At 45.9% G+C, this 11,662-nt stretch overlaps 1 protein-coding gene across 12 annotated transcripts in view; it reads right to left on the reverse strand.

Moving 5' to 3' along the window:
• The window catches only part of trps1 (trichorhinophalangeal syndrome I), a 212,488-nt gene extending 201,112 nt beyond the window's left edge, over window positions 1-11,376 (reverse strand). Inside the window, exons 1-4 of one of the 12 annotated variants that reach the window (XM_078216471.1) lie at window positions 10,046-10,187; window positions 7,873-7,998; window positions 4,424-5,355; window positions 939-1,642 (exon numbers count right to left, since the gene is read on the reverse strand). In XM_078216471.1, coding sequence (XP_078072597.1) covers window positions 939-1,642; window positions 4,424-5,353 — 1,634 coding nt within the window. In that variant the 5' untranslated portion in view covers window positions 5,354-5,355; window positions 7,873-7,998; window positions 10,046-10,187. The other 11 variants (XM_078216463.1, XM_078216462.1, XM_078216464.1 and 8 more) reach the window with 11 other exon arrangements.
• Between the last annotated feature and the right edge of the window lie 286 nt (window positions 11,377-11,662).

Consider the following 11,662-nt stretch of genomic DNA (forward strand, 5'->3'; position numbering starts at 1 on the left):
CATTGCACTGTAAACTAGTTAGAATAATCTGATGACAGAGGAACTAGAGACCATTACACACACAAACCCCAATCCAGGTGATTCCCTCTGCTTTGATGTGGAATCAAAGTGGATTATGGAAACTGTCTGATTTTTGGTACCTGTTCCCCTCCCTGGAGAGGGAGTATGCGAGGGCACCGTTAATGCCTTCCGTGCCCAATGGGCACCGCAGGGACTGGGGTGCATTACTGACCCCTTTAATCACATTTCGAGTTGATGTTTTAAGTTTCCTTTCCACTTTGTCCTTTATTTCAGCTGATTCCCTTCCTTTTAGGAGCTTCCCCTTTTAATTTGTCCCATTGTTAATTTGATTTAGTTGGCCAAACAGATTGGTACCTGTTCCCCCTGATACTCCCTTCACCCCCCACCCCCTCCCCCCGTCATATTCTCGGTTCATTGCACAGACAAATCATCAGATGGGGGTGCATTGAAAATGTTACCTGTAGTGTCGGAAAATCTCCTCCTCTACTTGAGTAACAAAGTCGCATTTGGTACAAGAGTGCTCTTCACCCTCTCCGCTGGTCACTTGCCCATCACTTCCCTGTTGGCCATTCTCAGCCTTGCCTGGGGTGTGTGAGCTGTGCAAGCTCTCGTAATGCAGCAGCAGCGCATCCACATCGTGAACTGTGAACGAGCACTGATCACACTGGTGCTTAACCCTGGCACTCCCTCCCACCCCGGGGGACGAGTGCAAGAGCAACAGGGTGCAGTGGGAGCAATTACTTTTCCTGCAGGCGAAGGGGTAGGTGATGTCCCCCAGGTGCTTTTCCGGGCCGCACAGCCCCCCCGGGCAGTACTGGCAGTGTTTAATGGTACATTTGTGCACGTTGTGAATGTAATGGTAGTGGCGGAGCAGGGGTCCCACAGCGATCACGTCCGGCCCGTGACTGGTGGAGTACCTGAATTTGCACAACTGGCAGTTATAGCTGGTGACCATGCTCTCCTCCGCCGCCTGGCTGGCTTCCTGCTTCCTGGCCGAGCTGCTGCTGCCTTTCTCTGCTTTCACTGGCAATTCCCCATCCGACTGATTGCCCCCCACAGGCTGCCGCTCTTTGGGAGAGTCCTTCGCGCTCAGTGTGGCTCCCTGTTGGAAATCTCTCTGGAAGTAGCTGCTGCGCTGGTCCTCCCCATGCTGTTTGTTGTAATGATCCGTCAGCTTCAGGGTATCCGAGGACTCGCAGCTGAAGCTGCAGAAGCGGCACCAAAAGTAACAGGTAGCGTCCAGGCCATTCTGCTTGGAGGTGTCCACCGATTTGATAGGCACCGAGTAGCCAATGGGGGTGTCATCGGTGGCCTTGATGGTGGCCTTGTCCTGCCACTTGCCCGCATCTTCCGGCTCTGCTGTTCGGGGTAAGTGGCGCTCGGTCGGGGGGGTCCCTTTGCTGGCGTTTCTCTCCGGCCGGATGGCATCCTTCCCAGACTCCAGGGCAGAAGGCACACTCTTCACTTTGTTGGGATGCGCGGACATGAAGTGCTTCTCGAGTTCGGTCGAAGAACTGCCCATGTAAGTGAAATTGCAGAACTTGCAGCGGAAATACTTGGTGTTACCCTGGCAGTCGGGTGTTTTGCGTCCGATGCCAATAAACATCCCTCCCAAAGTAACCTGAGGGGATAAAAAAAAACAAAAGACAAATGTGCTTTCCATTTCACTTGTGATATAAGCAACAATGCGACCATCAACTAGCATCTCCCGTTGTTATTGGTGAAAGCTACTGTGTGACAACAATTTGAATCTGGATGACAAGTTAGAATGTTTCAGTACAGTGTCACAATTTGCTTTAAGGTGTTCATTGGCCCCATTATCAATCTGTGTCTGTTATTTTAGATGTTTCGATGCATCGACAAACCCAGTAATCCTTCCTGCTATTCTCAGAATCGTTTTACCATTGTTTATAACAAATCACAAACAGATTAGCCCGAGTAGGGAATGGGGAACGAAATGACAGGACAGAGCTAGTCTTTATCAGGGTTTTTTTGGTCAATGGTTCTCTCCTCCTCCCCCCCGGAACCCTTTCAATGGCACGTGTTAGCAAATAAAATGGAAAGTCCATGGCGTAAAAAAAATGAAGCATTGGTTTCGCTAATGATGGTGTGAGAGTCTGCATCCATAGACTTGTTATAGTCTGCAGGCATTAGCTTCAGAGGCGGCATGTTGAGCACGGATTTTACGAGAATTGGGAGTAGCCTGTGAATACAATAATGAAGCATTTAAAAATTCAGAAAACCTAATGCAATGATACTGACCTGGCCAAGGTAATTACTCAGCAGTAGCAGGGAGGACATTGTGAAATCTGTCTCCAACTCAACTTCTGCAGCGAAGCTGTCTTTTAAATCGAATTGCCTATTTTATGGGTTGTTGAGTCCAGTTCTCGAACGATTCATTTCTTTTTTTTGTTGGGTACCGTTGATGTCAGGTGTGAGATTTCATAAACAAGCCTCTTTTTTTCTCTCTCTCTGCCACTTATTTTAAACTGAAACTTTCTCCTGAATTCTGAAGTTTACCACAGGCTTTAGCTATTGAGTTCTATTCTGAGTTATTACTGACCCCAACACTGGTTAAAATGGATGGTCGAGCGTCCTAATAGGCCTCTGAGCTCTCCTTTAGGCTGAGGGAAATAGCTTTAAAGCGAGTTCAAAATTGTTAATCAAACGGGACAATAAAAAATCTCTGAACAAAGGGATAATTGACTTTAAAGTATTGTTTAATAGCAAAGGATCCTTAATCTTTCCTATTTGTGATTTATTCAGTTATTACCAGTTTGAAGCTATGCAATGCAGCAAGGTATATAAGGGCCTTTTAAGGGGAGTCCGGACAAATACGTGAATAGGATGGGAATTGAGGGATGTGGTCCCCGGAAGCGTAGGGGGTTTTAGTTCAGTCGGGCAGCATGATCGATGCAGGCTTGGAGGGCCGAAGGGCCTGTTCCTGTGCTGTAATGTTCTTTCTTTTTTGTTCTTTATATAATACCTTGTAAGCTGCAGCAAATATATTTGCAATAGCCAATAGAATTCAAAGAAAAAATCCTCAGCAAAAAAAGTTTTCCCCTAATTGACATGTGTGTCACTCGGACACATGGCTAAGTAAAGTTGCGATAACGTTAGGTTCGGTGGCCCTGTGGAAGTGTCATCACCAGCCAGTTCACTGCAGTGACTCCTGGATGTGAGCATTCAGCGGCAACTACAGACAAATTGATATTAAAAATGAATTAATTAAGTGGAGACAGCTTTTCATTAACAGTAATGGACTGAAATGGTGTTTATGTTGTCTGATCCGTTTAACAGGCGACCTTCCTCGCCGATTTGCAAGCTGTACAGCCAGTAAACAAATTAGTGCAATAAAACGTAAATAGCTTTTAGATGAAAATGATCAGGATATGTCCCAATTAGCAAAATTCCCAATCAGAGGGTGGCGATGGGCTTCTGTAGTTAATTGTTGGATTTCAATAGGCACTAACCATTCGGTGAAAACAAAGATATTCTTACGGGGAGGAATAGATGTATTTTCAACCACAGTGAGCCAGTGATGTGAAATGAATATTGCCCCATTTTGTCACCATATACTAGACACTAAATACGGTTGTGTCATAAACGATGCTCTCTACTTGGATCGTCGCCACATTTTTTTCATTGTATCACAGAATCCCTATAATGCAGAAGGAGACCATTTGGCCCATCGAGCCTGCACCGACCACAATCCCACCCAAGCCTTATCCCCGGAACCCCACTTATTTACCCTGCTAGTCCCTCTGACACCGAGGGCAATTTAGCATGGTCAATCAACCTAACCCGCACATCTTTGGATATCAAATGATTATTTAAAATGTAATTGTACTGATTATTCTCCCCTCCGCCCCCGCCCCCCCCCCCCCCCAACCGTATGTTCCTTATAAATGAAATTGGCCGTGGTAAAATCTCCCATAGTGTCAGGGAGAATAGCAGAGTAAATACGTGGGGTTAAGAGAATAGGGCCTGGGTGGGATTGTGGTCGGTGCAGACTTGATGGGCAGAATGGCCTCCTTCTGCACTATTGGGATTCTAGGATTCTTTGAAAAGATTCGGCCCCAGGCAGGATTTTATCTGAACCACGTGTGACTTCCATACCCTGGCCTTACAGAATGGTTACAGCACAGAAGGAAGCCATGCGACCCGTCGTGTGTGCGCTGGCCCACTGAAAGGAGTAGTTCACCTCTTGTCATTCCACTGTCCTATTTTCCCCCTGTCGCCCTGTATATTCTCCCTTTTTTCAGATAACGACCCAATTACTCTTTGAAGGGCTCAATTGAGCCTTGCCTCCTCTCAGGCAGTGCATCCCCATCCTAACCACTCGCTGCTTGGCATAAGTCTGGACCAACTATTGGCATCTTTGGGAGGCTCAGATACTTACATGTACATCATAGGTCCCGTTTAACATGGCAGGTCGCGGAGTACTCAGATCCTGTAACATCCCAGTGAGCAAGCCCGCGTTCCGGCTCAGCTTCTGAAAGTCTTTGGACTGGGAGAACTGCACCATGTTATGTAAGGCGAGGATTTTGGTGTCCAGGTCCGCATCTTGGCGGGTGCGGTTGTGCAGCCCGAGATGGTATTTGCGGAAATGCTTGATCAAATCGGTTGGGTCGTTGCCATAATAGCCATAACCACAGATATTGCATTTGAAGTCTTGCAGTTCTGGGGTGAGGGGAGCCGGGTCCGGGTTATCACTCAGCATTTCTGCTTTGGATTGCTCAACACTGGCGTCTGAAAGCACCTGAGAGTTTTCTGAAGGCACCGAGCCTGGGCTTGGAGCCTGCTCTTCAGGTGGCACCCCCTCCAGCGGCGGAGCCCGCTCCCTCCCACTTTTGGGTGAGCTCTGAGCTCTGTGGTTGAATTCGGAGAGGCTTGCAGAGACACTACAGCTCCTGGCATCGCCGTCATCTGGTTCTGATCTACAAGGAGACTTCCAGGCCTCGGCGGCTCTAGCAGCAGGCTGAGATGAGAGAGCAGACATATTTCTGTCTGTCACCTCAACTTGCGGGAAGGATGGAACATTTCCTCCCTTTTTGTGGCTTTCATAATGGAAGCCATTCCCTTCGGCCGGCGCGGGCCTTTTCAAGTCGCTTTTGATGCCGGCGACGTCTGCGACCCGCAGACAATGTTCCTCCTTGTTGGCTGACTCTAATGCATCTTGCTGGCTGCTGTGTTGCTGCATGGGAGCCGGGGGTCCTGAGCTTGCTGTAGCCTCCTGGATCACCGCACTTTCTGCCTTCGAGACCTGGCTATTCTCACTTTCGCCTTGGCTCACAAGATTTCTCAGTGGCGGATTCTTTTTGCGGACCATATCTGCGCGAAAGAGAAGGAGACAGATGAGTACAGGCTTCTGGAAGACAATTAAAACATCTTCAATAGTTTGGAGATAAACCTCCCCCCCCCCCCCCCCCTTTCCTTCTATGGTTAAACTTTGAACAGTGCAAAGGCGGCTTCCCTTTATCTAGATGAATAGTTCGGCCATACCTCTGGTATATTGCCAGCCCTGCTCTACTGTCATCCTAATTCCTTCTCTTCTCAAACCTTATTCACGCCTTTGTTGTGGTTATTTACATATTTTTGCAGTGATGTCTTTGGGGCACAGACCCGCCCAAGTTGACACAGATGCATCTATTGTCGAGTTGAGTCAGAAGAAGATGATGACAGGGAAAAGCAATTCTTAAGCAAACATCGCTGCATCTTTTTAGCAGGAACAATTAAGCCCACACTACATCTGCTTTGCTTTAAGACTGCTTGAGAAAATGGCAATTGCAGTGTCATATATATTACATGTAGTGTGTGTGTGTGTGTGTGCACAGGCTTCACGTCAATGACCAGACACCCTTCAATATATTCAAACTGTCACGGCAATGAAACGTCGGTGAAAGTTCCTATGGGGGAAAGTACAGGGGCACGGCCTTCTACCATTCTTGAGTCAATTCATTAAAACACTGACAGTTGCAATAGGAAAGTCCACTTTTGTTCCAGGAGAATGAATACCTTTGCAGCATTCCCAAGTAAAATAATGTCCTGACAAAAAAAAAGTCAATCAAAATTATATGGAAGGCTGATAAGTAGAGATTTAGCTTTAACGCTACTCCTAAACTAATAACTTTCAAAGTATTTCTTTCCCTTTGAGAACAGGGCCAGTTTTACCTCATTGCCTCGTCCACTTCGCACGCCGGCATATTTCTGTCTGTTTCCAATCAATAGATAGAAATTGACAGTTTGGTTTGACTCCCTGTCCCCGGCAACTATTCAGTGACAGTGACTGGGGTAACTAGTAGTTAACATGTTCCGGCTACATTACGCGTTTGCAGAGCTCGGTGGAACATGTGGATAATACCACTCTCCACTCCGTAAAGGGAGGGGACGACGGATGATTCACAATCAACACCTTTAAACAGCAGGACCACGCTGTCTAGACCTACCTTCTTAACAAGTAATCTGACGTTAGGTCTTCCCTTGGCAGACACTATTTTTGATGTCAATTCCCAGCACTGATGGTATTTTGTTAGCGCTGAGGAACGCTAACCAACTCAGCCACTAAAAGCCAGCCAGGGTATTTTTTTTCTCTCTATATATATTACGTGTCCTGACAATAAGCCAGAAACTGCAAATAAAATGGGTAACTCGGTAAAGCACAGCTTTGAAAGAACGTCAAGACCATCTGCCTGAATAAGTTTTATTAGATGACTGTGACTACCACAACACACAAAAAAAACTTTCCAAATATTTCAAAAGGTTGTAAGCTTGATACCTAACACTTCCAACCATTAATCTTCCTCTCGACTATCCACGCGGATCCCAAAATGTGTATATTCCACAACTTTCCAGCGTCCCTTATTGATGTAGGTGCCAACAAATCTCTGCAGATTTCCTAAACTTGAACGACTATTCGCTTCAATAGAGTAGAGCCAGGAACCGATGTTGCAGACTGAAAGTCAACAGGTTGAAAGTGACAGCCAGACTTTTTAAGTGGAAATTTACATCGTTTCGGAGTCAAACCAGCCATCCCTTTTCCGCCTTATACCAATAATTCAATCGACAAGCACAGCCCTTAACTTTTGACAATCTTTACTTACTTTTGTGGACTCTATACATCTACTGTCATTACAATAACCATACAGTCGAACCCGCTCATATCCATTCAGAGCGGCATGATGCATTGCTAGCTTGGCCCTGTGAACAGACCTTTAGCAAGTCCCAGATTGTATCTGGCCTGGGCACTGCCATTATACCCAGTCACATGGTCAAAAGTATAAACAACTATATTGTGCACTGCAACTAAATGCGCACCCCCCCCCCCCCCCCCCCACCCCCATGCACTGAGATGACCAATATATATGCAAGCACAAGCGACACTAAAAAGAGCCAGTGGCCATTTACTGTACATTTCAATAGGGGAATTCGCACATATGATTATGAATCATTAAACATATGTTTAAAAAGCAATCATAGCTATTGATGCTAGATGCAAAACATGTGTCAATGCTATCCCTGCAACAAGCAATCCTAAAACCGACTGTTAGTGGATCAAGTATTGCATTTACTACCCGCGAAAAAATGCTATTTTAGCAACTTGTATTTCAATATTACAGTCCTTCATTGTGGTTTAATTTATATTATTGCAACGCTAAGAGGCTACTATAGCACAATACAGATCTCGGTAGTAAATCAATACAATTTTTTTGTTCATTCCACACACGCCAGATTGGCCCAGCGATGCCTGTATTCATTATCTGATCAAGCACTGTATAAACTTGCCATTAATCATAGCATCAAATTGCACAATATTCCTTACAGCAGAATTATTATCACAAGCTAACCCACCTATCTATTCTTGCTGTGGACCAAGGCACACTCTTGCTGTAATGTACTCTGGTGCAATTGGGAATTTGCCATTGAGACCGTTTCCTTGCCCCTCACGAATGAAAATTCAGCCAGAAGTGATCACGTCTGGGAGACAAGAATCGTTAATCAACACGTGTTAGGAACTCGACTGAACAACTGCTTTCCGCAACATTTCCTGTGATAAGGACACAAAGACTTGCAAAGAGATCAGCCTTCAATAGGCTCATAGTTCATGTGAACGCAAACGTGACATTCACTTTACACAGTAATACTGAACAGTCCGGGCCCATTCAACCTACTGGACATTTTTTTTCTCTCTCTCAAAGGCAGTTTCACAAAGTTCCCAATACAACTGAAGAACTTTAAAAAAAGAAAATCATCGGTCTCCATTCAATACTACCTTTTCAATATTTGCAAAACTTCTACCAAATCCCAACGCTGTCACGCCAATGTTAAAACGGTCTGAGGAGTTATTTTACCGGATTAGCCCTGCTGTTCATATGTGCCATGTACACTTTTGTAACTCTGAGTGACAAAACTCATTTGGAGTGCCTTCGTTAAGTGATTACATCTGCCGTTCTTGTTATAGACACAATAGTTACTCTCATGAAACGCCTTCAGAAAGTGCATGAGTCGAAGCAAGAACACCCATTGGGTCCAACTCCCCGGCCAAGCGGACAGGGCAAATCCTGTAAATCAGCATTCTAAAGGCTCAAAACATCTTAAGTGGTACTTGGGGGAAAAATAAACAGTCAAAGTTTCACTCATTTCCAACGTACCAAACAGCTAATAAACCATTGCCTGAAAATCTGAGGAGGGGGCGAGTGTGGGGGGCGGGTTGCAAACGCGATTTTATTTCCCCACATTTTGGGCCAATAAGTAGAAGTCAAAACAAAAAAGCGAGATGTGTCAAATCTGTACTGAGATGAAACACACCAACGATCAGCAAACAGCTTTTAACAGAGCTCGCCGGCTACATCCAGCCCCGATCAGCAGGAAACATTTTAATAGCACTTCCAAGCGACACATCCTAAACTAACTGCCATAATAAGCCGGCTTTTTTTTACTGCTGCCACATTTTACTGAGTGTGGCTAAGAAATCGCAAACGGCCCCATTTCTGCCCCGTGTCAGCCAATGCAACCCATCAAAAGTCAAAAGCTACAATTACTTCTGTCTGTAACTTTCAAAGCTTTTTTTTTAACTTGGCATTGCCTACTGAGATTCAAAAAAAAACTGAAAGTCCCTTGTCTGGAGAAGTTAAACCACCGGAGGATGGTGTCTAGCCACATACACAGACACAGCTCAGCACACACACACACACACACTTTTAACACAACTTTTAAAAAAGTTGACTCCAACCATCTTACTCCAGCAAATGACTCGTCACAGTCTGAAAGACTGTAGAGAGAGAGAGTGTGTGTGGGGGGGGGGGGGCGGGGGGTGCAGTTTCCTATAGTCCCGGATTTTATAATATGTATCTTTATCTCGGCACCGCTTAATCTGGAGAAATGGGAGGTGAAATAGTCCACTCTGATGCCTTTCAGCCTGTTACCTCGGCCACGTCACTCACAAACTTCCCTGGCGTTGCAGAGGCATCCAGAAGGAGATCTCTCACTCTGACATCTGGAACTGAAAATACCCTTCTAACGCCATCCATTTCTTTTTATTCCCACTTTCCCGCTAAGTCGCCAGCGCTGCAATGGGGGCGGTGGTGGGGGGAAGGGGCGAAACCCCGGCGAGTATCCCAAACGTACTTGAAATCATAGTGTGCCTCTCTCTCTCTCCCCCCTCCTCCTGCTCGCTAAACTTGACCCTAAAGGCTACTGGAGGCTACTGTCACGTACGAGGAACCATTTCTCATGCCTGCTCGGGTGACCTCCCGACCCAACAAATACGGGAAATGGGAATGTGTGTGAAATCTGAGAAGTCTTGCCTCTTTCTCTTTTTCGAAAAAAAAACGTAAAGAGATCTGCTGACCGAACCAAACTGAAAGTATTACCTTAATCAATAAATCTAAAGGCAGCGAGCTAAGCTTCCAAACACACAACACACACACACACACAGCCTGTGCGGAGAGAATCAAAAATCGGTGAGATCTTTGTTCCTTTAATCTCGGGGCTGATTTTCGCCTACTCTCTCTCTCTCTCTTACCTGTTGATTTGATGGCAATAATCTTTGCAGCTGGGAAGATGGTGGAGCTTTGGTGAGAGCCATGAACCGTCTGAGTTTTTTTTTGCAGAGTGAGATTTTAGAGAGAGAGAGACAGACAGAGAGAGAGAGAGAGAGAAAGGAGAGGGGAAGGCGCAGCGACTGAGCCGGTTGTTCAAATGCGCTGCTTGTGTCTGTCTGGCTGACTGGAGGTTGTGTGTGTAATGTCTGTGTGTTTAATATGTCTGAGAGAGGGGGAAAGGGGGGGGGGGCGGTGGGGGTCCTCTGGCTCAATCCGGCCTTTATCACAAATGTTATCGCTTGTCAGGACCCCGACTTTAGGCATTACGTAATTCCAAGACAGCATTCAGCGCGAATACAAACAGCCAACATGCGTTTGCCTTTTGCGCCGCCCCACTCCACACTTACACACACCAGCAATGAGCTGCCATCACCGCCATCAGGCCTCCTCTCTCTCTCCCTCTCCCTCTCCCTGTGTACACAGAAAGCAGCCTTCCCGGAATGACTTGTTTGGCTGTTGTTCTTCTTGTTTGTTTGTCTGATTCTCTCTTTCTTTCTCACTCCCTCTCTCGCGAAAGGGGGAAGGGGGCGCCAGCACTTGTGTTTTCCTTTTTTGTTTGCCGTGGGGAGGGGACAGGAAAGCAGGCTGACAGAGAGAGCCAGAGCAGGGCGATCTTGCAGAGAGGGGTGAGCGTGGTGGCGGGTTATCTGTGTGGAAATCACGTCTCAACAGTTGCTCATGGAGAAGATCTCGGCCGCAAGAAAAGGGGCATTGTTCTCAACTTAAGCTTTCACCTTTTCTCTCTCGCTTTTCTTTTCCTCCGCCGAGCTGATTAACTCTTTTCTATTTCAAGTGCAAAACTGGAGCTTTTTTTAAAAAAACCAAAATCTCCATTTCATGAATTTTAATTTGAAATGCCAAGTGCTCAATATTTGCGACTGCATTATTTAATTTGAGCCCGTTTAAATGCAACTTCTGATTAGATAACTTATACCATCGTATCCTTCCCATTCTTTACACCAAGAGTTTGAATTCCCGATTCTTCGAGTTTGTTTTCCCCTCTCTCATCAAGATTAGAGTTGATCTTATCAGGGATTGTGTTTGCTGCCCCCAGTAACCCTTCGCTGCCCAGAGTAAGCCCAGAGATCACCAAGTGTTCTAGACTGGGCTGCGGCTTCCCAGTTACTGACCCTGACCTGGCATTTGTAGGAAGGCAGAGCAATGAAGCCACTCTCCTGGCGAGACAGTCTGTGCCTCAGTCTGTGTTCCCGGTTCAAGTGTATCCTGTGAGTATTACAGCCTTTTTCCTTCTGATGTCACTGCAGGACACAACAGGCTTTCAAACTTCAGTAACAACACACCCCTTACAAAGTGGGACGAATTTTTTAAAGCGGAACTTGTAACATTTTAACATATCACTCAACTCTGAGAGAGAATTAAACTTCCTAACTAGTAAAAGTGTCCTCAAAGAGCAGCATTTGCAATCAAGTGAAACATAACTTTTTTTTCGAGAAGGGGTAGTTCCTATTGGACTATATGACATGGCGTGTTCCTCTTTTCCTTTCAGGATGTTAATCCTCCTCAGGAAGACGCTGTCA

Source organism: Mustelus asterias, chromosome 7 (genome assembly GCF_964213995.1).
Source record: "Mustelus asterias chromosome 7, sMusAst1.hap1.1, whole genome shotgun sequence".
Classification (NCBI taxonomy): Eukaryota; Metazoa; Chordata; class Chondrichthyes; order Carcharhiniformes; family Triakidae; genus Mustelus; species Mustelus asterias.